Source organism: Perissodus microlepis, chromosome 11, assembly GCF_051167445.1.
Source record: "Perissodus microlepis isolate ML-2025 ecotype Zambia chromosome 11, ASM5116744v1, whole genome shotgun sequence".
Lineage (NCBI taxonomy): Eukaryota > Metazoa > Chordata > Actinopteri > Cichliformes > Cichlidae > Perissodus > Perissodus microlepis.
In genome coordinates, this window is record NC_140471.1 from 3,420,225 (window position 1) to 3,445,502 (window position 25,278).

At 40.5% G+C, this 25,278-nt stretch overlaps 1 protein-coding gene across 1 annotated transcript in view; it reads right to left on the reverse strand.

Moving 5' to 3' along the window:
* The window catches only part of cdk14 (cyclin dependent kinase 14), a 216,951-nt gene that overhangs the window by 179,821 nt on the left and 11,852 nt on the right, over positions 1-25,278 (reverse strand). Inside the window, exon 2 of the mRNA XM_084943042.1 lies at positions 24,533-24,564. Within this exon, the coding sequence (XP_084799168.1) occupies positions 24,533-24,564 (32 nt within the window). The remainder of the gene's footprint in view (positions 1-24,532; positions 24,565-25,278) is intronic.

Genomic DNA, 25,278 nt, shown 5'->3' on the forward strand with positions numbered 1-25,278 from the left:
GGCAGGTAGGGCATTAACAGGGAAAGGGGGGCACAAAGAAATACTTTCTTATTCTCATTTCAAATGTCTAGCTTTTAATAAATAATTATCTGAGTCTTACAACAAACGATTGATAGATTGATACATATATACCATCAGAACAGTGTACATCACTGTCACAACAGTGTTTGTTTTCATTCAAAGGCTTTATGATTTTTCCTATAATGGTGGGCCGGTCTCTAGTCAAAATGCCCGGGACGATTTTTTGTCCCAGTCCAGCCCTGTATGCAGCTCATCTGCAGCCTGGTGTTACCTACATCTTCCTATTCAGAAGGCAGAATTTCTGAGTTCTGAGTACAATCAAAAGCACCACGACTGCAGTTTTTGTGTTGGATGTAAAAAGCGCACATGACGCTATAACGTAGGTTAGAATCATGGCGGTGGTCAACGACGGTCCAGGCGTGGGATTTCTCTCGTGGAAATATGCACATTATTTTTTCCTTTGGTAGGTGGCACAGTGCACTTGTGGCAATTAAGTAAGCTGGAAGACTGGCAGTCTGGCTGAGTATCCAGTTAGCAACACATTAACAAGAGAAGTCTGAGTAAAACCAAAGTTACTTTCCCTAGTAACTAGTTACTTTGAAAGTAACGAGTAACTTGAAGTAACTGAGTTACTTTTGATGGAAGTAACTAGTAATGTAACTAAGTTACTAATTTAAAGTAACTTACCCAACACTGAACATAAGGGTCACTGCTCACCCTGTGATCGAAACAGGCACCTGGGCATTACTCGGTTTTATAAAAAAAATAAAATAAAATAAATAAAATAAATATGTATATATATATTTTAATGATAATAATAATAACAATAACTTTATTTATAAAGCGCTTTCAAACAAAGCGAGGTACAGCTATTTGAAAATAAAGAGATAAATAAATAAAAGCGATACATAGCAATACAAGTTCAAAACATAATAAAAGTTCAAAATGATTACAATGTAAAAAGCTACAAATAAATATAATGCATGTTAAAGTATCCTGGGTGAGCCCCGAGTTTCCCCGGTGCATCTAGTGTGAGTTTACACGAGAACAAGGTGCTCAGGCGTAGAGTAAAGTGCTGTCTGATTGTGTGACTACGCCTTGTAGTCAGTGTTGGGGAGTAACGGAATACATGTACCGCCATTACATATTTAAAATACAAAATATGAGTAACTGTATTCCGTTACAGTTACCGTTTAAAAAGGTGGTATTTAGAATACAGTTACTTTGTTGAAATAAATGGATTACACGACGGTACTTTCCTGTTTCATATTGTCGCGGGTCAGGACTGTTTGGGTTTTGTTTGACAGCTATTGTTCTGTTGTTCCAGGCGGCGGCGTTACGGTTGCCATGGTTACATGGTGACGCTCTCTCTCTGCCTGTTTCCTGGGTGAGAGAGCGCCTTTTTGTTGTTGTTGTTGTGCTAAGCTAATAGGCAGAATGCTACATTTACTAAAACGAAGCCCTGCAGTCTACTTGGTACTGTTTCACATCTCCCTCAGTCAGATTAAGTATTTTCAAGCCCAGTCACTATAAGCAGAGATTGTCATCATCATCATTTATTTATTTATATAGTACTTTAAAAACACACCTGGTAGAGCAAAGTGCTGAACAATACAAATATAAATATAGTAATAAAACAGCAAAAACCAGACAAAGCAATAAAATTAATAAAAATGTCAGTTACCCACAGAGTTAAAAGCCAGCGAATAAAAATAGGTTTTTAATAAGGACTTAAAAACTGGCACTGATGTAGCCTGTCTAATATGGAGAGGAAGGTTATTCCAAAGCATCGGCGCTGCAACAGAGAACGCTCCTCCAAGTTTCAGCCGTGACTTTGGGACCGAAAGCAACAACTGCTCAGCTGACCGAAGGGAATGAATGGGGACGTGGGGCTTCAACAAGTCAGACAAATAAACAGGTGCCAGACCATTTAGAGATTTAAAAACCAATAAAAGGACTTTAAAATGGATCCTGAATGAAGCCAATGTAGAGAGGCCAAAACCAGAGTGATGTGGTCGAATTTCCTTCCTTCCTTGTCAATGCAAACATATGACCTTTAATAACAAGGCCAGTATGGAGCCATTTCATTAGCACAGTGATGCATGAGTCTAAGTCACAGCCTGCACTCTAATAACTAAGACATATTGTTCCCATGTCTCTATTCAATTTCTGGCTAAAAATGTGACGGCCCCTCTGAGGCCTTCTTGGTCTGTGGATGGGGTTGAACTGCTGCAACAAAGATGCACAGGTACAGACCCACACACAGTGACCACACCATGACCCCTTTCTCTACCAACTGCTGTGAAAGCAGCATCCACGTTTAGACAAGGAAAGCACAATAATATGTCATGGAGATGAGCTGATATTTATTTGTTTTTCAAAGGTCAGAAAGCATGATTTTATTTCTCCTTTATTCTCATGTGCTCATTTATTAAGGGTAATATTTAGCCTGACATTTCAGCCTGACATCAATTCGTTCAAGACGAGCACTGAAGGAAAGGCACAGAGAGAGGTGGATTCCTGTCCTGCCACAGAGACACGTTTGGTTTGTCAATCTGTCCAATAGTCTGGACACTGCTTCATTTCTCTCTGATGTTCTGCACTTGTGTTGCAGATTTGTTTGATTTAAGGCTGCAAGGCTACATTTTTGTTCATTACGCTTTGGACCACCACGGAAATTTCATTATTCATCTTCATCATTTGGTGAATGTAACTGAGAAGGTCACAGATGGAATTATTGCATGATGACAGACAGAAATTGAGCCGATGAAAGAGCGATTACATGTAATCCATCATTTATGTGACTGTGATCTGTATTTATGTTACACTACACTCGATGCAACTTTAAAAGTGATGCATTTAAAAATCAGATCTCGGCATGATGTGTATTTTTTCAACACTGCAGTGTTGGTTTTAACACAATGTGTTGGTTTTGCAATTCAGCTAACCAGCTATTCCTCATCTAAATTCAGCTGTGTGCTGGGGGAATAAAGCTAATCCTGCAGTTGTGGCAGTGCTATACTGTCTATGCAAGTCAAGGTCAGCCACTACACAAGTATTCTGCATGATATTGTGCCACGGCGACAATAAGTCTGTCAGTTATTAAAGAGATCTATCACAGATTTTCAAGAAGCATCATCCAAACAAACTACAACACTAATGTTGAGTAATTATTATTATTATTATTATTATCACTGCTGGAATAAATTGATTTCCCAAATATTATTCAACAATTTGCCATTAATTCTTATGACTCACTAGGTAAAGTCATGTCAGAGGTATATATATATATATATATATACATACATATATATATTAGGGGTGCAACGATACTCGTATCGATATTGAACCGTTCGATACAGTGCTTTCGGTTCGGTACGCATATGTATCGAACAATACTAAATTTTTAATTTATTTTATCAACTTTCCATCTGACGATGCTGTCTGTGTTGAGCGCTCAGTGGATCTGCGCTCGACAGTGCAGCCTAGCCGGAGTAGTCGAACACAGATTCACTGAGCGCAGGGCAAGCTAGCGAGACAGAAGTTAAGCTCTCCTTGCAACATGGCAAATTGAACCTCCCCCACCCTCATTCAGATCTGGCCTTTGGAACTATTTTGGTTTTCATGTGACGTATGACACTGAAGGTAAGCGCGTCATGGACTAAAGTAAAACAGTATGTTGGATGTGCCACGCAATGCTCAATTACATTGGTGGGAACTAGTGCGTTAGCGCAGTTAGCTCGTTAACGTGTTGGCCGTCCAGCCCCACGCACGGGGCGATCCGCGGTAGCTCGTTAACGGAGATTTGCCGTGTTGTTAACGTCATTTCAACGAGATTAACGCTGACAGCACTAGTGGGAACACAATGAACATGAATGCACATTTACTCCGACATCATCCTAGTGCAAAGACAAGTGGAAGCAGACAAAAACAACAAGCAGGCATGCTACAAACTTTACCCGAGTCATTTAGACAGCCGTTAGCACAGGATTCTCCTTATGGGGACCTGATATGTTTAATATGCTGCTGAGAATATACCCCAGAAGAAGCGTATAGTATAGCTTTTATTTTGGAAAGAGCCATTTCTCTGTAATAAACTCTCTTTTCCAAAGATGAGTGATTCCTCAATCAGATACAGGGCTCGCAAAATCGCTAGCCCGACGTCCCGGGGCTAGCGATTTTTCCAGTCGGGCTACCAAAATCTATCTCTGCCCTGCCCGTCGGGCTATCATAGGAAGGAAAAATATATGTCAATGCTTTTGCATTCTTTCGAAATGTAGCTGGGTAATTATGTCATTGGCATCGGTGAGCCACTGTCAATATGTGACATATTGAAATCGCGTTTGAATTTGCGCTTGTTTTTTGCTTTCACTTTGCAATCGCGCGAACTGTGCATAGAGAGCGACAGTACTGATTGGTGAGTGACGATAATTTGCGCACCAATTCCTCTGACATCGTCTTATCAATCGTTAGCTTACTATGCAAACATGACAAGTGAAATCTCCTGCAGCAAGTTTAAACATGTGAGAGGTTGATCGCGCAGAGAATCGCTGAGCGTTATGTGAGTGCCTGTGTAAAAGCAGCAGGATATATATTTTAGTTCTGCTGAGCCAAATAAGACAGGTCAGGGTGAAGAAGTGACAGCCAAAGAAAAGCTTACCACAAAACGGAAAAGTTATGACAAATCAGACTATAAGGCAAAAAGAAAGTGCAGCTTTATGGTTTCATGGACAAAAGAATTTCTGTGGCTGCAATATGACGAGCTAAATAACCAGGGGTGCACATAAGTGGTCCGCAGGTGCGCATTCGCTGTCAAAATAAAAAACGCGCACAAGATAAGAAGTTGCAACGCGTGTTTGCGTACATAAGATTTTCTGGAGGAGGACAGACATTTGTTTAGAACTCTTAAAGATGTCGAAGAAGCTCCTTTAAGCTATTACTGTGATGTTCCTCCACCTCCAAAGAAATGTCAGAAGGAGTCCGAACCACAAAAGAAGCGCGTATTCTCAGAAAAGTGGTTGCAGGAGGTGAGCTGGCTTCAAACAAATGATGAACACACAGAGATGTGGTGCAGAATGTGCCGTGAAAATCCCACTCTAGCGGACAAAAACAGTCTTTTATTTTGACAGCGAATGCGCACATGCGGACCACTTATGTGCACCCGTGTAAATAACATAATGTTCTGCCGGGTGTGTTGTTGGTTTTCCCTCGATTTCTGAGTCGACAAGCGCCTTTGTTACTGGGACCAGTCATTTTAAGAAAGGCCCCCATTAGAACCCATGAGAAATGCAAGAAATGCATTATTGCTCAGTCTGCAATATCTTTCCCAGAACAAACACCAATTGCAAATAACGTACTAAAAATAAACCTGAAAATCAGTTTAAAACAGCGTACTATGTTGCAAAGAGTGAACTACCACTGGCAAAATTTAGCAGTCTTTGCAAACTTCAAAAAGCAAATGGCCTCGATCTTGGTTCCACTTGCTTCTTACCCGTGACTTCAGTGGAAATTTCAAATTCAGGATCTGACACAGACTGGTTCATGTCCTACACAGTTCTTACAAGTTCATAGAAATTTCTGTTCAATTAGAACCAAGTATTTGAGTTGATGATTGTAATTTTTATACAATGTTGTAATTTGTGTTTCAACAATTTTTTGATTAATGTTTTGTTTCCTTTACAATATTATACTTTAATGTATAATATTGCAAAGGAAACAAAACAGGAAACAAAACATCAATCAAAAAATTACTCTCTTTTTTATTCGGGCTACTTAAATTTATTTTGGGATTTTGAAATTTTGCGAGCCCTGAGATATATTTATTCTTTTTATTACTTTTTTGTTTCAGCAACATTAAATTTTAAAACTGTACTTTTGAGTTAAAATATATATTTATAATTTTAATAAATGACAAATTAAAAAGGCATGAACATTTCTTTTTGTATCGAAAAAATATCGAACCGTGACACCAAAGTATCGAACCGAACCGAACCGAACCGAACCGTGAATTTTGTGTATTGTTGCACCCCTAATATATATATATATATATATCCAACGTGTACTAGCTAAATGCAAAAAGTTGTTGGTAATCCAAAAGTACTTCAGTGAGTTAGTTTTATTCTAGTAATACTCTAATAAAGCAGATTACTTTTTAAAAAGTTACACTGTAATTTATTCATTTCAAAGATGCGATTACAGAACATTCTTCCTTCGATGGGTCCCCAAGCCTGGACTTTCTACCGTGGCAGGGTGATCTTTACTGAAACTTAACCAAACTAAATGTAAAAAGTATAAAATATTGTTCAGTGTGATGTGAACCTCGGTGTATTGAGTGAAAGTCCTGTGACCTATGCTTTTCCATCTTCCTAAGGCCTCAGTCAGAGATCTAGAGACTGGTGTGTCAAAAAGTGGAACGGAAATGGAGATTGTTCACCTCCACAGTTAAACGTGCACCTTCTAAAAAGTGTTGGTTACAGTGAGAAAGCACAGCTTTTACTTTGAAGGCAAACTGTCTCTATGTCTGGTTTGTGTTGCTCTTTTCACAGTTTAAGTGTTTGTGACAAGCTAACGTCTCTCAGAAAAACTGCTAGTGACCATCAAAATTTAGGTAACAACCTGCTTTAATGTTTAATTTTACTCAAGCGGTAGGTGGTTAAAAACAAATCAGCAGATTAAATCTTCTTTAGAATTATTAAAAGCTGGTTTGGACAGATTCTTGTGCTAATCTTTGAAGGTTAATTAAAACAACAACAACAAAACAGATTGTCACAACCTTTAAACAATGACTGTTTAACATGTTGACTACACGTCTACAAAATACCAATGAATTCATTCAAAGACTTAATCCATGTCATGCCCTATCTCTTCTTCCTCATTTCCTGTCAGCTCTTATGCAGCATTGTGCCTAAGGTCAAAGTTCATCAAACCTATTCAGACAACACACTGAAATACAGTTAGTTCCCAGTAGGGCAGGCCAGTGGTGGTACAAGCCTGTTTGAGATTGAAATGCCACACAAAAAAACCCTCTCCACAAATCTAACAAGCACTGTGAAGGAAATGAATTTAAAGAACTGACCTAAATGTATAACTAACATGTCTTGATGCATGCTCAATCATCCAGGGAAGTAAATCCCAAGAGGTTGATTCTGTTCATCTGGACCTCACAGCCCATTGTTCATTCAGTGAGCTGGTTTCAGTCATTGTGCAAAACCTGCAGTCAGCTGCGTTTCTCCCACTGAAAACTCTACGTCCAGATGAACAGAATCAACCTCGTGGGATGTAACTAACATGATTATCTTTGTGAATGCTTTTTGGCACAAACTACACTTTGATTGGACCTGCTCTACTCTAAAAGCACGCATTCACAACTTGAGCGCTGCAGCTCAGCGTCGTACGGCCTGTTACACTGAACGAGGTCTGAGGATTACATCAGTTTAACAGGCTTTGCATCACTTGAGCCAGTTGCCTCGCATTTGTGCCTCCAGTCACACTGAGATATTGATGCGGATGACACTTCTCCCAAAGTGGGCTAAATTTTCCTTAAGGCCACAAAATAATTTTTTACCTTGTAAATGTTGTTAAGATGGAATCCAGGGCTAGAAAGGTGAAATGTGGTGCTTACTCTGCTGTATAGGATGTGCCCTCTTAAACATGACAAGCCCAAACACAGTCACGGCCAAAAGCTTTACTTATTGTTTACATGTATATAGTGAAGAACTATCACAAGGCTTTCATAATTTAATTAACTGCTATTGGCAAATAAAAATGATCACGGCTGTACAGATCCACCATTACAGTCTGCCAGCCTGAGACTGGCTACCAGCTGCTATAACCTACTATCATTTCCCTCACAATGCCAAAAATCCCATTTAGGTCATTTGTCCCCTGTCAGTAATGAAAAACATGTGCATGCTGGATAACAATAGCTTTTTGGAACTTATCATGGGACAGATTTCATTTGGGCTGGAAGATCTTCGAAACAAAGGACTCGTGCTGTTACTCTAATGAAGACAGACTTCTGGGCACAATGGCTGGACAGCATTTGCATTTCTATCCCACCTAAAGCTTAAAAGTTGCAAAACTTGTCACACATTCCTTTTGTTGGCTCTAATAAAACACTGCACCCTCTAAAGACCAGTGGGGTTTCAGACATTTAGTTTTACTCTACCTAAAATCTGCAAGGGTAATGAGCAATCTGCATGACTGCCTGCCTAACTCGCAAAACCCACAACACAACCGTCAGGCTGATTCACAGTTATGTGCTATTCCATTAGCCTTCTTATGTCTCATTTCCTAGAATCACTTTCCTCAATCATTTCTTCCAGTGCACAGTCAGGGCCCATTTCCTGCCTGGACACACCAAAAACACAGAACCTTGGGGGCATATGGGGGAGCTCCAGAGCCTTCAACATGATGGATGCAACATCACATCCAACACTATTATCGCGGCATGCTTCACAATGGAGGCCCACCAGGCTGGCTTCGCATTACCATTTGCATTTTAATACCTCAGCAATATTTAATCCATTAGGTTTCCTTCAGGGCCGATTAGTGAAGGGTTAATTAAAGACGTGATTAGACCACTCAAAATGTATAACGAGATGCTATCGCTGCCCATTTGCTAACACTTGCGGCCTCACGCTGACCACGATGGCTGAAAGGACTCGGCTCTAAATGTCCTCAATACTACATCACCCACAATTACCTCGTGAGCCCTGAGGTTGTTGCAAGTGATAGTGCAGGCAGCCGATCTAATTTACAGAGATAGCGCTAATCCTCACATGCAGGGGAATGGAAAGTTATACCAAGTAAAATTTAATTACTCTTCAATATGGACTCTTCTCCAGAGGGGGACTGGAGCTGAGTGAGCACATGGAGGGTTGACAGTGTTTCGGCTCACTTTCAGCTCAGCCGTCATCCTCAGATTGGGAGAATTTGTGACCCCAACCCTCACAGGAGAAGACGCAAAGATTAGCAGCTGTCACAAATCAGATGGATGGAACCAAACAAACATGGCCAGTGGCAACAACTTCAACTGTGACAGTCAGTCAGTCAGGATTAGCCCTACAGCGGGAGTCATATAGAGGCAAACACATGCACAGCACTCAGAGTTAATGAGTTGACTGAAGCCAGAGAGCGATTCACTAAAATCGGGCTCGTGAAATAGGGCAGAGGCTCATCACGTGCATGCTAATCTTAACCCGCTGCTAGGTTGTTGACCCTGACAAGCATGTTGGGTCAGTGATGGATGTTCTAGAGCTTTGATTTGTCCCTCCTCACCTTCACTGTCACTTATTAGATCCAGAAAATTCAAATTAGGTCAAGGGGGATGAAAGCCTGGTTGGAGCTCAGACAGGACAAGCAATCTGCAACCACCATGACTTACTGTAATAGGAGACATGTCAATCATGTAGCTGCAACCCAAAGCACACTGCTCTCCCAGTCTCCCAGTGCGTTCAGGCAGCTCTTGTCAACTCATAAACTCAGATATTTCCCGTTAATAAAACCAAGTGGTCAGAGTATCCAAGTCTGTGCTGGCGTTAAGTTTTAGGCACAGATTAAAAGATGACTTGACCTAAAATATTCTCAGTCTAAAGCAGTCTCCCTGTTTTATTGACTCTTGCTATTTCTGCTTGAATACCTGTTACAACAATTAACCGTGAAAATAAGTTGTGTATCGCACAGAAGATTGTGTAGGGATGAGTACAAAGGTTTTGTAATAAATCTATAATATCAGTAACAGATGCCCTGAAAGCCCTGAAAAAACTAGTTATTTATAGATGTTAATGAGCACTTGTGCACTTTTAAGTAGTAACATATTTTTTAATAATGACGAAGCTGCCATCATATCAATGATCAATCTGATTTCTCAAACTGTGGGCTCGCTTTACCACTTTTAATGAAAAAGTCACTAAGCTGAACACAGTGAGTGAAAACGCAGCTGCATAATTAACCTTTGAAAAGATTTAGAATTACAACTCTGGCGTTTCTTGAACACTTTGTGTTTTTAGGATCTCGAGGCTCATTCTTTTGGCTTTCCGGACTGTAACTTTGCTGTTTTTGGTTTGGTGAGGTTTTTAGCCATTTATACACAGATATAAATGTCAAACGTTGGCTTTGCTCTGGAAGAACTTGGTGGACTCCACAAGCTTACTTTGGCTTATTTCTATCATTGTGCAAAAGCTTATCAACAACTCAAATGGTAGAAAACTTTTTTGGGATAAACTGATACCAAAAAAAAGCACTTTTTTTGTTGTAGTTGTTACAAGTCAGCTATAAATGTATCTGCTGTTTATTGTAATTGCATTTAGACCACCTGTCACGTCAGCTAAAGCTGGTTCATTGATCTTGTTGACACATCACTACAACAAATGGCAGCAGCCAATGATGCATCTAATTGCATCTATCTCTTTTTTTTTTAGCAGCAGGCAGCTGTCGATTAATCTATGGCACACGGACACCAAGCAGCAGGCAGACATGAGTTTAGCAACCAGCTGCTAAACACGGTGGTAAAGACCAAACCAGTTTGCAGGAGAGAGCACAGGAATGGAAATCGCTGATAATCTTACCCTAAAGCTGGATATCTAAGCGGGGAAAAGTTAGCTAACATGCTAGCCATCAGCTTTAAAGATTGTTTCGCTGTCTTGTGAAAATGTGCTGACGACTGACCATTTACAGCAGGAATGGGGAACTCCAGGCCTCAGGGGCCGGTGTCCTGCAGGTTTTAGATATCATCCTGGGTCTAGTTCATTACCAGGCCCTGGAGACCTGGAGAACCAGCCCTTGAGGCCTGGAGTTCCCCACCCCTGATTTACAGGGTGCCAACACAATCAAACCCTGGGGTATGTCCAGTTATAGAACATGGTGTCCATTAGGGGTGGGTTTTTATAATCGATTTATCGATTAAAATCGATTCTGGCTTGGATAACGTAAAATCGATTCATTAAAATCCTGAATCGATTTTTTAATATAAATTTATTTTGCCCGAAATGCCAGAATCTCTGGTGAAACCTCACAAAATTTCAACAACCACCAAACAGCTAAGACAGTAAATGAGAGCAGGAACACGGATTCTGCACAAAGACTTAAACACACAGCGCAACCCGCGGATCAGAATCAGTGAGATGTCGCCTTTCTCACAGTCGGGGCTGAAAGCCGACAGCTCGCTGATTCTGATCTGTCGGCGGGTCGCGCTTTGTGTTTACGCCCTTTTTACGCTGATTCTAAAGCTGTTAGTTTGATCTCTCTCCAAACAATATTGACCGAACCAGCAGCAAAAGAAGATCCAAACTACGCTTCACATAAACATCGTCATGAATTCACTCTGACTTTTACTGTTTTGCTTCCAACACGATGCACAGCTCTCTCTCTCTCTCTCTCTCTGTACTTCAAGAACAGTTTCCCGTCTAAAGATCTTTTTTCTTCAATATTCGCTTGCTTGTTACGCACAAGTGTACCGTTGTTTACAGGCTGTCGGCCGCTGTTTTTTTTCCCTTTTACATTCTTCCGAAAAGAAAACCTAATTTCTGCCGTTCAATACTGAACCAATTTAAACTTTTTAAAATTATACAAACTGCAAAACGCTTAACCGTGTCTCTAATAAAACTGTAACATCAGAGGTAATGTTCATATGTTGATTAATGGTTTTCTTTCGTTTTTGATGTACTGCAGAATATTTTTATAAAACCCCAGGCCAGGAAAATCACCTTCATGTTTTTCTGTGTTTATCTTCAGCTACTTTGACACAAAGGCATCTGCTGTGATGCTCACACCTTTGATAAAGTCTTGCGAGTGTCAGCTTCCTTTTTATAGATACAAAAATATGTAAATGCACTGATCTGAATTATAATATTTCTGACTGTCAAAATTTCCCAGATTCAAATCGAATTGAATCGAATCGAATTAAATCTAATCGTGGATCGAATCGATTCAGGACCTTGTGAATCGGAATTGAATCGATTCTAGAAATCAGTGACGATACCCAGCCCTAGTGTCCATCCACTAGGACTGGATGTGGATCTGTGTGGAATTTTGGTCAGCCGCTTAAACTCATTATTTAACTTAAATTTGTAGCCTGGCTCTCGGCCGAATGCTTTCCCAAATCTGAACTTGGAGCTAACAACAGTACTGCTAATTTGAAGGTAGTTCAAATGAAACTAAAAACACTGTGCAAACACACACACACACACACACCACTGTACAAGAATAAATGAGTAATCTCTGTATTCCTCTCGTCCTGGTGCATTCCTCAGTAGAACAGGGGTGCTGTTTCTTTGGCAATAACATTTTGATGTGGTGGACCCCTGTATGCTCACCCTCCCTCCACCTCACACACACACACAGACAACAGGAGACAGGACCATTCAAGGGTATCTATCAATATCTTCGTCCAGCTCAGGGAAAAAAGGGAGAAAAAAAAGAGTTGTGAGGTCACACAGGGAGCAGACATCTTGAAGTGATTTTCAAACACAGACTGATCTGGCCCTGCACACTGATACACACCAAGGTGACATTGTTGAGGCCCCCCTTTCAAATAACAAGGATTCATACCACAATGATAAATAGTTGTTGTTGTTGTTTATTTTTCTGATATGTAACCATTATGACTGATAAAAAAGGAGTCGTGCCATTTCAAAGTTTAAATACTCTGATTTGAGTATTTTGTGATATTCTTGCTTTAATTTTACTAGCATGGTAGAGAAAGAGCAGGTCCTCCGTTTTTACAACATGCATCATACTGTATGCTCTCAGTGTTGAAGCCTCGACCTGGTTTATTTCCCACTTTTCCTCTAACGTGGTCCATAATTTACAAAATGAAGATAATTCTGTTTTAAGTAAAACAACTGGCCCGACTGACTCAGTACTGAGGCATCATCTCTCTATAACAGCTGACCGTTTTTAAATGGAAGTGGCTGATAGCATGTAATGAGGCTTGTATTAGAAGCACAGCATGAGGAAACGTGTGAATTCCAGACTGTGATTACTGACAGACGACTCTCTGAGCACTGCTCAATATGTCTGAGTGCAACCTCACACAGTTTCACTTCCTAGGAGTGCAACAGAAAAAAGAAATGAATAAGACATCGAGTGTTCCTGCCAAAGCTCATCTCTCTTACTTAAGTTGCTAGTTAGTGGGCTGACTTTAAGCCACCAGCTGGAAATGTCTTTGAGACATGACAGTGACAATGAGTGCCTGACAACAGCTATCTGATGCACATTGTATCTGCAATTACAGAGCGTGCGGCGGCTGCCTCTCCTTTAAAAGTGGATATTTCTGCTCCTCGACACATCAAAGGACTTTACTTCAGAAGGCTTTTCTGAGCCATCCACCGAAGATTCAACTGGAAACATGTTGAATTTAACAAAATGCCTGTTTGTCTTTTCACTAACAATGGAATCGATTTTAATATGATTATTTTACTGATAATATCCACAACATTAACCTTTCTTACCGAGCTTGAAAGCCCTCTGAAAGCAATCTGACATGCTCATTACAACACACTAAGCACTATAAGCAAATACAGTTCAGTGATCACAGTCACGCCATATAAATAAAAGTGAATTTAACTGAACTGAAAACACGTAAAAAGTTACTCAGACAGCTGAAGTCATCAGATCTGCCAGGCTGTACACAGGTAAGGTAGTGCTAACACACAAGTGTTACATTTTTTTGCAAATCAGACATAAATTTTACCCCAAATTTGAGAAACATATATGAGCTTATTAATGTCTGCTTTGGTCCAGAGTGATATGAACTGCCTAACAGAACTATTTAGAACTATAAAAATGAATAAGACTATATGGTACTTCTTAATTATTTATTTCAATAATCAATCATTCTTTTGGTGATCAAGTTGTTATACTTCTGTGTACTCTGGATACACATTGGCTAGTCTGCTAATTAGCCGTCCATCACAGGTCTGAGATGGATAACCAACATCCAGGTTCATCTATTCTACCTTCTATCAGTTACTGTTTACTAATACAAGTCTTTATTCGCTGACAGTCATTTTGGAAAATGCAATTGGCAACACAATACAAAGGTTTAATCTTGAAATGACCTTATTTTGTCAGAAAGTCATTCCTTAATCTTTACCTTTCGTTTCTAATCACCACGTCATTATCACCTCAGATCTCTTAAATGATTCCATGTGACCTCTACCCCTGCAGCCTTGCTGTAGGAGGGAACTGAAAGACTTAAGCTGAGGTTCTGATAATGTGGATGTGAAGCGGGTGACATGGAAAGGTAGGTGAACTGATCCGAGCTTTGGGCCACGAGCACTGGTCGATCAGCATCATAATGTGCCCCGTGCTGCAGGCTGAACTGCCTCCAAAACATCTCAACCCATCTGCTGCTTTCATCGGAGGTCTTTTATCTCTGCTGATTCACAGGCTCATAGCTTTTTATTTTTCACTCTTGGTCTGATTCAAGGTTTACATCCACAACCATGTCGGACATTCATGCCGGTGGAAAGATAACCAGGCAGCACTTTAATCAGCAGCCTTTTCTTTGTCATTTAAGAGACTGTTATCAATATGCCGCATTGATTGGAATTTTCAAACTTCAGACAAAAATCAATTGAGTCAGACTCGGCCGTTTTGCCTTCTGTGCATGCTAATGTTCTGCAGGGAAATGCTACAGGAAGGAAGCAATACTTTTTACAAGCTACTATTCATCTGTTCCAGAGCAGTAACATTTACAAGCAATATATACAGGAAGCAACACTGATTTGATCTTATCCTCAGATTCTATCTAAAGGTAACTTTAGGATCAAAAAGACAAAAGCGGTTAATTCAATCATCTTTTAAATATATCACCTATCTGAAAACGACACTCTACATGTATACATGATTATAAACCAACACACCAAAACAGTAACCGCACACCTACAACAGTAGGACGTGGGCTGTAACCTTTGCAAGAGCTGTGACTTCAATAGCTTCATCACTGGTGTTTGTCATGTATTTCAAACAACATCCTCCATCTTTGACCAGTCAAACTCTTGGTTTAGGATGAAGTGAATGTCTAAAGAGTCCGTTTCTTGATTGAGGACAGCCACAGCTACATATCTCTTCTCTTGTGCTGACTGAGGCTTAGTGAGTTTGATTTGATATCTTGGTCAAAAGGAAACAATTCTTGTGATCTGGTTTTAAAACGGCTGTTAAATGGTGTTTGGCTGTCTTGGTGTAAAACATTAAAAACGAACGAGGTTCCGAATGCAGATGGAACATTAGAATTCCAGACTCACAGCGTGACAAACACAAATGAGAGCAGCGAGAATCGTGACATGCTCGTGCTGGGTCTTTTTTTCATTCCTCTTTTTACTAAATATTGCACAGAATTCACAGCGATTTACATCCCCTGGAACTAATGACAGGGTTCTGCTTCTAATGGATTCTCCACAGACCTCTGGTAATTAAGAAACACATTTGTTGCATTAATTTTTGATCCCGACACCAAGCACATAAAATTATTCAGATCCAATTGGACAGAGAATAGATAATGAAGTCTGCATGTGACAAAGACAGAATTGTGACAAAGAGAACGGGAACAAAGATAGCTAATGAGAAAATCGTTACTTTAGTGACAATGACAACTTCTGTCACCTAATCGAGAAGCTCTAACAAAACCCGACGTTTCGGTGAGGCTGAATATTACGGACCGTTTCTCTGACGGCAAATTAACTCGCAACAATAAAAATCACACAACACACAAAGAAAGTATGCAAAGAGACCATCCTGAAAAATCAAAGCCTTCCACAGGCTCTTTCTGTTGAGTGCAGCACTTTTATCGCAGATTTAGATTAAGCCAGTCGGGTCTCAGAATCCATTTCCATTAGAGGCAGGAGGGGATAAGCGGACTCAGGCTCTTCTCAGATCTTTCACCCATTTGCAACAACTCATGTGGGAGCAGAGACTTCCATCCACAGTGTGAGATTTGAAAGCTGAACAGCAATTTTTCAGGAATAAAACTCTTTGCCATTTTCTGTTCCCGTATTCCTGAAAAGCATCCTGACAATTAGAATGTTTAAAAATCCCTTAATAATCTATTCTATGTGACACACAACCAATGACTAATAAACACTGCAGGAAAGTGTTTATAGAGGACTGTTGGTCCACACTTTTCTGTACTTTTATTGGATAGTCTTTTTCCACAATCATGCACACTACCTACTGCTGGCTTAAAGAATGCAGTCTATGGAAACAACTGTCACTGCAGCCTACTCCATTTTTCTGTCTGCATGAAAAATAAAAACAGAAAATTTGTCCTGTAACCTAAACAGTCACCATGATCATCACTAGGCCACGTCATGTGACTATGGTCTTTCTCCTTTTTTTGGGAGAAACATGCAAGTGCATGTCAGTAGTAGGGATGGGTACTGGTATCCGGTGCCATTATGGCACCTGTTCTGACATAAACGGTAGTAACCAGACCGAAAAGCAGCGCATGTTTCGGTGCTTTTTTTCCTGAGATGTCATACACTTTGGATTCCAGCCAATCATTTTACCTTTGCAAGCGTAGTAGGCGGGCCCAGGTACGTACGTTCTTTTAGAGCAGAGCTACAGATTAAAAATGCCCAAGACGAAGCGGTCAAAGTCTGGCTGTACTTCACAGCAAAAGATGCAAACTCAGCAGCCTGCAACAAGTGCTTTAAGTTGATACTGTGCAAAGGAGGTAACTCCTCGAATCTGATGAAACACCTGGTGACGTATAGCATTTTGTTAAAAGCCGAGAAATGCACCGTATTTGATAGCTTGCTGCGAGACCTCACACCGAACACATCTACTGCGGGTGTGGTGCCTGTTATCGGACCCGGAGTTAGCAACATCCCCCAAGAACCCGAAGAGGAGAGTCCTGGCCCCTAGCCCTGCCAGTGTAGCAGAAATGATGAGGATGATGATGGCAGCAGCAGCCGTTCTTCTCTGCGTGAGTAGCTTAATGTTGTTCATGTGTAATTTACGTTGAGTAGGCTAACCACGTTATTACATTAATGCACATAAGGTGAACTAGCAAACACCGTCGTAGTTACATGCGGCTGTCTTCTTGTTTGATGGCAGATACTCCCTTCACCCTGGCCAAAAAGGCTAAAATGACCAAAGAAAAAGTGGGAAACAGCTAAACATGAGAGGTTTTTGGACAAAGTTTGTGTTTTTTCCATTGTTTAAGCACTGCTTCCAGCCAAGAGTGATACCATATATGCCCCATAGCTGCAGAAAAGTCTAACATTGTTATCTTTTTACAAAAAAACAGCTAAACATGAGAGGTTTTTGGACCAATTTTGTGTTCTCCATTCTTTAAGCACCGGTTCGAACACCGTTTAAGCACCGGCACCGTTTCAAAAGTACCGGTTTGGTACTGGTATCGGATAAAACCTAAACGATACCCATCCCTAGTCAGTAGTGTCTGTGCTGTTTGAATTCCCACAATCCTCGTCTATGTTAGACAGCAATGCTACTGGACAGCATGCAAAACAACAAATCCAGCATGAGCCTACAGGGACAGCATAGCAAAACTAAACCATGTCACTGCAGTGAGTTCAATAAGCGTTCACTGTTGAAAGCATAAAGGAGACTCACACACCAAGTCACTGGAACAAAGTTTTTTGCCTGTCCACTTAAAAAGCAGCACACTTTACATGTACAGTGATGCACTCTGTTTATATAGCATTCCACTAATCTTACTGACCATTCAAAGCACTGATATGAAAAACTGACATGCCTGTCTTTGAACTGTGGGAGGAACCCAGAGTACTGTACCCACCCACCACTGCTTATCTTCAGTGTGAAACAGCTATGTTTTCTCTCATGTACTGTATATACTTAAAATTGTGTTAAAATTGTCTAACAGTTAAATCAGTTTATGTGCAAGTAATCAATGTGAGCCAAAAACTCTGGATTAATTTCCCTCTACTCTTGGCTCTGTACGATGTCGGTGACGGGGGATATCCCCATGGCCCATATGGTCATCGCCTGCACACAGCTTCATGTGTGAGCACAAGCGTCCCAACCAGTCACCTGCTGTTCAAACCTTCTGCTTGTCTGTCTGAGACGCTGCACTAAATAAGGACCATTTTAAACTGTGAATCATGCAAAGCTATTCTAACAGCATCCAAAAGCCTCAAAACTGTCTTCCTAAAGGATGAACCACTCAGCTACAGTGTAAGACGGCCTTACTGGGTCCTGTACCTGGGGAAAAAAGTGCTATTTTTGATTCGTGAATCATCCACAGGGCAGAAAAATAAACATTATGATTTATATTTTTGGCCATCTGACCCAGACCTAACGAGGGTGCAAAAGTAGATACTAGTACTACCACATACTACATACTGTCATTTAGATCGGAGCACCTCAAATGTAATGTCACTCAAAACTGTTGTCAAACCTATAACAAAAAAGCAGCAGGAAGCTTTCTTCCCCTGCGCACTAAATCTACTAATTTCCCTGGTTTAAACGTGCAGTTTCATTATTTACTGTGATCAATCATAGTGGGTCATCAGACAGCAAACCAGCTCCCAGCGCCTGCTTATTTGTTTCTCTCTGAAAAGATAGAAGTGCTTGGACACACAGAAGCGCAGAATCCAAACTCCCAGACATACTGTAGCTGTAGGTCATCAGTCAGTTTCTTGCAAACACAATGTTGCAGGACAGGAAGGAGTTTTTTCCCCATCTCAGATTCTTTACATTCTTCTTTAGCAGCAAGGCCCATTTATAGCAAATGGCCCAAGCTTAATTCCCATGGCACTTCTAGAAATGGTTCGCTTCACCACAAAAGTCCCTTCGCAAACAAGAACACAGGCCACATGTTCTTATCCAAATAATCTCAGGAAACTTGACAAATGGCCCTGTTACCAGATATATGTGATATCTAAGACATCCAAGCTCTCATGTCTCTTTGCCAACAAAAATAAGCCTTCCATGATGGGATGGAAATCTCTTGCATTGCAGCATTCCTTGATGCCCAGTGGGCAGTCATGTTGGCCATGAACATGAAGGGATTGGTGTTGTGACACACATGTCAGGTTTAAAGTGCACAAAGCTGAAAATCCTCTGTTTATTTTCAGTTTCCAGTCCTGCTGAAACCACACAATATAAGAACTGTAAGATCAAAGTACATATAAGCAGTTTGCCTTGAAAGTTAGTGACAGTGTGCTTGCTTAGCATGTGGATGCAAACTAATTCTACCAAAATGTGTTTGCTGATGACCTGATAGACGCTGGGTTGTTAAGATGTGTGTCTATTTTGTTCAAACAGAACATCGACTCTTCTGAATGTTCACATTTACCTTCTTTGACTCAATACCTCAGTATTGAGTAGAGATGGCACGATACCACTTTTTTATGTCCGATACCGATATCATAAATTTGGATATCTGCCGATACCGATATGAATCTGATATAGTGTTTTTTTTAATCAATAAAACTGTTTTTTTAATATCTTACTGCTTTTTGTATAAGTTCATACTCAAGTTAAAAAAAAACAAAAAACACTAAAGCTATTCTGTTATACCTGTATGCAAAAAATACACTGCACCCAAAAGATTTCATAGTTCAGCAACACTGATCAATCTAATGAACTTAAACCTGCTCCATCCTCCCTATTCTGGTATTTTAAAGAGTAAGCAACCTAACTAATAGGGTTTTAAAACTCCCAGCAAAAAAAAAAAAAAAAAAAAAAATAGGGAACCACCCTCCACCTCATGATGCTTAATTGACGTAACTTTAATTTGATGCAGTGTGAAAGAAATGCACAGAAATCAATTATTTTTCAAGAATAATTAAATAGATTCAACATCTTTCTTCAACAGAACTGCAGACTGCACAGATGGTACCTTCCCAAAGGAAAAAGTAGTATAGCTTACTAGGGTATATTAGACTTAATAGTTACTATATACAGTAATGGACTTCTATACATGTTACATCAGATTAAAACTTTGGGTGTAAGATTCAGATAATTATTTATTAAAAGCTAGACATTTTAAATGAGAATAAGAAAGAAAAGTATGTCTTTGTGCCCCCTTTTCCCTGTTCATGCCCTATCGGCCCCCCTGGCTAAACTGTGCTAGATCTGCCCCTGCACAGTTACCAGCCGTCAGTTGCGTAGAAAAAGATCCTGGTGTAGAAAGTAATATTAAATAAATTCTAACAACAGCTGATCAAGGTTAAACGTGCTGCTGTTGTTCAGCCGCTGGTTTCCTCTTTCTGGCGCGAAGTGGGCGATAAACAAACAAGAGAGACGGACTCGCAACAGAAAAGCCGATCAGCTGATCATTGATCAGTTTCATGATTGAAGTAGCAGCAGGAGACCGAGTGAGAGAGAGAGGCAGTCGCTCCATATATCGGTTGTTAAGCTTAACGCGGGAATGCTTTACAAACATTCAGAGATGAACTTACACACTTGCTTTACTTCTCTCTGGGATCACTTCCTCGGAGATGAAATGCTGGTTTGGTAGCGAGGCTACAAATACACACAGCATACTGCTGCGACGTGCTACGGTTATGAGCCGAGTTACGCCGTGTCGCAAGTTTTGTGAGGTGCTTTTTTGATATTTAATGGATCGGATTACATTTTTTATTTCTCTCCGATATCCGATCCAGTAATTTACGTCAGTATCGGACCAATACCGATACGTAATATCGGATCGGTCCATCTCTAGTATTGAGTCAAAGAAGGTACTTAGGAGGTACTTTATCATTCTATAAACAGCAAATTACAATGAAATCCACAAATGTGTAGATCAAAAAACACTATTTTGTTGTACGTGTACAGTGACAGTAAAGGGCTATCCTATTCTATCCTATTCTATTCTATTCTATTCTATTCTATTCTATTCTATTAATGATAAAGCAAGTAGAGGCCAATTTGTATTACTTGACATTGCAAACACAGTCCTCAGCACTCAACGAGTGTCAAGTATCAAACACTGAATCTCAATATCCAGCCCTGATTATAAATGGAATAATCAATTAAGTGATTAGAGACTTCATGTAAAATTACACAGCAGCTTGTATTTGGATGATGAATTAATCATTTGACTGAAATATTGTTGGTTGTAGATTCTCCACTAATTTGCAGATGCCTCCAATGGAAAACTCTCCCAACTGCAAATGTGATGTTTGTTTGTTTTTTTAAATAATTTATTCCCAAAACAAAAATAAAACCTTATGCATGCTTTATCAGTAGAATTTATTCTCTGCCTACATTGTTTCAAAATAAAGCTAAACTGCTAAAGAAAGAAATAATAAAAATGCTCATTGAACTGTTGCTAAAGGAGTTTTCTAGCATGTTGTGTTGCGCCTGCATCATGTGCCGCTCTTGGACTTGCGTACCAGCCTCCCCCCCGAGGCCCTGCGTCCAGGTTCCCATGGACATTGCACTGTGACGTGTTACAAAAACAACAGCAGCATTGTTTTGGGTACTTAAGAGTTTTTAAAACACGAACCCCCCGCGGATTAAAAGAATTTTTAATCTAAACAGTCAAAGCTGACCATGTGTTTTATCGTTTAGGTTTACGGGGGAAAGACAGTAGCTGCAGCACATCCAACACCCTGAACACATCTGTGCGTTATCTTACTAATGAATAATTTGCTGGGCTGTCCAGAACACTTAGATACTTTTTTGGAGCTTTGAAGCTTTTGTTGGAACGCGGGTATCAAAGGTGACAAACCTCTGTGCACACGAGTTTAAAATAGACGATGACGGTTTCATGCCTTCCAGCATCTTTATTTAACACTTTTCTCACGGTTGCTGTTACACACAACTCGGCTGCAGCTTCCCAGCTGCCAGGCTCACATGTCACCACCAACAACAGTAACCAGGACCCAGTGCAGACAAAAAGATTTCAAAATGCAGCACATGGTGCCACAATCTAAAGAAACAGCTGAGAAACAAAGTCAGGAAAGTCATTTCTGAACTTTGGGGGCACCAGTGAATCGCAGCGAGAGCCAATATCAACAAATAGTGAAAACTTAAAATGATGGTGAACCTTCTCACGAGTGCTCGGTCTACCAAGAACGCATCCACGACTTATCCAGGAGGTCACAAAAGAACCCAGAACAACAGCTAAGTTGTCTTTGACCTCAGTTAAGGTCAAAGTTAGATAAGACCCTGACTGGGCACAAAAGGCATCATGGGAGAAAATCACTGCTGACCAAAAAGGCTCGTCTCACATTTCCTAAAAACCATTTTGATGATTCCCCAGACTTTTGGAGAATATTCTGTCCACTGATGAGATATAAGCGGCTCTTTCTGTAAATTTGCATCTTGTTCCATCTGGCTTAAAACTGCCACAGCATTTAACCCACAGACTATCTATTGACATTATTCATGCATGTAAATGAAAGTCTTCTAACACACAGGAGTGCTCTGCAGCGTGACGGTTGCTCTGTAACTGATATTTACTGCAGATTGGTTCCCCTCCCAGAAGCTAAAGTGATATCATCTTAGAAACAATGTTGCAATGGGATCACACCACCAGCAACACTAATCTTTGAACTTTGCCTGCATTCGTCTTGTAAGCTTGTGACTGCAAAATGTGCCCACAGACAGCCAAACATACCAATACCTGCCAAAGTCCTGAAACCTGCCCCCGTGTCACTATGGGGGTCTCCAGCACCACCATTTTTCTTTTGTAAGACACACAGAGAGACTAATAAGGTGAAGGTAATACCTGTTATGCTGTGGATGGTGTTGTTTTCAACTCACACTGTAGATTATTTGTTTTGTCCCAGCAACACTGGCCTTGAGCTATTTTGCAGGCCTGTATAACATATTGATTTCTCCCACTTTCTCCTTCAGTTTGCTGTTGTAAGCAGCTGGTTGATGAGGGAGTCAGGAGGTCTCAGAATTCTGGGATGTTGTTTCTATGACGAGGAAATCCTGCTCGGGTGCTCTTTTGACTTAAAGTGGCAGTGACTGTTGAGCACCAGTGCACCTGCTGCAGATGGCTACCTAAAGCTGTGTCCTTCACCAGGCACATGGTTTCTAAGCTTTGGAGCATTTCCAATGTATTGTCTGCAGTGACGTTGCTCAATGAATAAGTGATAAGGCAGCAAGCAGGATTCTTTGTGTTAGCATTGCTGAGGTTGGCTGTTAGTTCCCTTTATTGATTCCATGTGACAGGACGTCTGCTCTGTAGGGCAAAAACATCTGGGCTAGTCTGAATTTTAGTTTTTAGAACATTTTCCAGTTTGACACGCTGGCCTGACCAGTGCCAGTTTTCACAATATTTGCCCTTCTTCCTGATTTTAGTTTTTGCATGATACACAACAACCACCTGATTGGCAAATATTTGCAGAAAATAAAACTTCTGAGCACCAAATGCACATTATGGGTGCGCACACACACACACACACACACACACACACAGCCTCCTCCCTCTGCCACAAATAGAATTTAGATCTGTGGGAAAAACAGACTTCATAACTCAGCTCAAAAAGACAAAGGAAAACAAGAGCGAATGTTTCTTGGTTTCCCATGAAACACACGCTGCATACATTTTTAGCATGCAAACGAAGATCCTATAGCAAATTAAAATATTTGCTGGCAAAATATACCAGATCATTTATAATATCCACAGTACTCTGCTGCACATGCACTGCCTTGATTTAATCGTCCCAGTCAGCAGAGACACATAAGTGCAGCGTTATTTAACGACTAAACTGCTGCTCCTCCTGGCACCTTTAAATATCACGTGTCTCTTCATGCATTTAATATGAAATCAACGCTAAGACTGGGGCAGGAGGGTGGAGACGTCTATATAGTATCAGTAGTATCAGTATCAGTACATGTTGTGTGCAACTGCAGTAACATCAAGTGGTTCATTTATGTAGCTGTGTTTTTGCTGAAAAAAGAAATAAAAATGCAGTTTGACCACCTTTTTTTCACTAGCTGGGCCCACGTCCTCATTTTAGGTTTGACAGCGTTTTAGTAGGAAAAAGTGATGCTTTGACATGAATTGACCTGCGGTTTGGGGAAGGCCTCGAAGGGGACTGGTGACGGCTCCCGGGACTGGCAGATCCCCATGTACTAAATAGGAGTGAAGAACTTAAAGAATTGAGAACAAGGAGGGAGGGAGGGTGGGGCACGTAAACGAGAATGAACAGTTTGCAGAACTGAGGGAACCTATATAGATGACAACCGGAAGGAGTGTGTTTCGTGGCGTGGTCCCGCTCCTGAAATTCCGATATATAATCTCCAATAAAATTACAAGAAAAATGATATTTGATCTATTTAGATCAAATCTGGTCGCTGCCTCATTTGGCAGGCCAGAGAAGCTCTGTAATGGCAACTGACCCCGAGGGACAACTCAGAGATGAATATATTACACACCATATGCACACAGTTACAACGGGACCCACATCCAAAAAATCAACTGCAGTGCAGTCCTTGCTGGCAACATCTGGCCAACGAGACCTTGAAGAGTCATTTTAATGAAAAAGCCCCGGCCAGTGCCGTGAAAGCATAACAGCGAAAGTGGGCCAAGCTCCCTAAAATTGACTTGTTTTCAACTTACCTCATCAAAGCTGCTGTCCTCTTTCTTGAAAGCTGCAAAAAGAAGAAAGCGACACAAGATCAGAAGAAGGGTCTATTGGCACATTTTGAAGAATGAGCAAAATAAAAAGTATAACAGTAGAGATGCAGAAAAGAGTCCTGAGCAGCGACTGTGGCGTAAACTTGGCCTGGTAACGTCTCCAGTTTGTCATCAGAATGTCCGAAGTTTTATTTCCTGTTGTTTAGGTTAATCAGGCATGGGTTAGATTGTTGTTCAACTGAGCCCAGGATTTTAAGATCAATACAAATATTTGGTGTTTTAAAAATCTGATATATTGGTATTTCTTTTTTCTTTAAGACACATGAAACATGAACAAACGTCACTACATCTGTTACACTTAGTTATGTATTTACTTGTTGGCACTGTGCCTGACTCCATTAGGATCAGGTGTTTGTTGTGTTCCTGGTGCAGGGTTGGAGGGCGTTTCTTCTGCTACTTCCTCACATTTTAAACTGAAATCTTAGTTTTTACATTTTTTTTTTAAGTGCTCATAACTGAGATCGATCCCCCAATAAATTGGTCGGGTACTGCGAAGCTACGACATACAGCATTGCTCTAAGAAGAAAGATATAAAAATTCCAGCTGCACACAATAAAATTGTTTTTCTAGTTACAGTTAAGTGGGACGTTTCAACACGATACCTGCAGTATTAGTCACCACTGTTTGAAGAAACACTACAGAGTGGCACAGAAACTAGTGCCGACTAG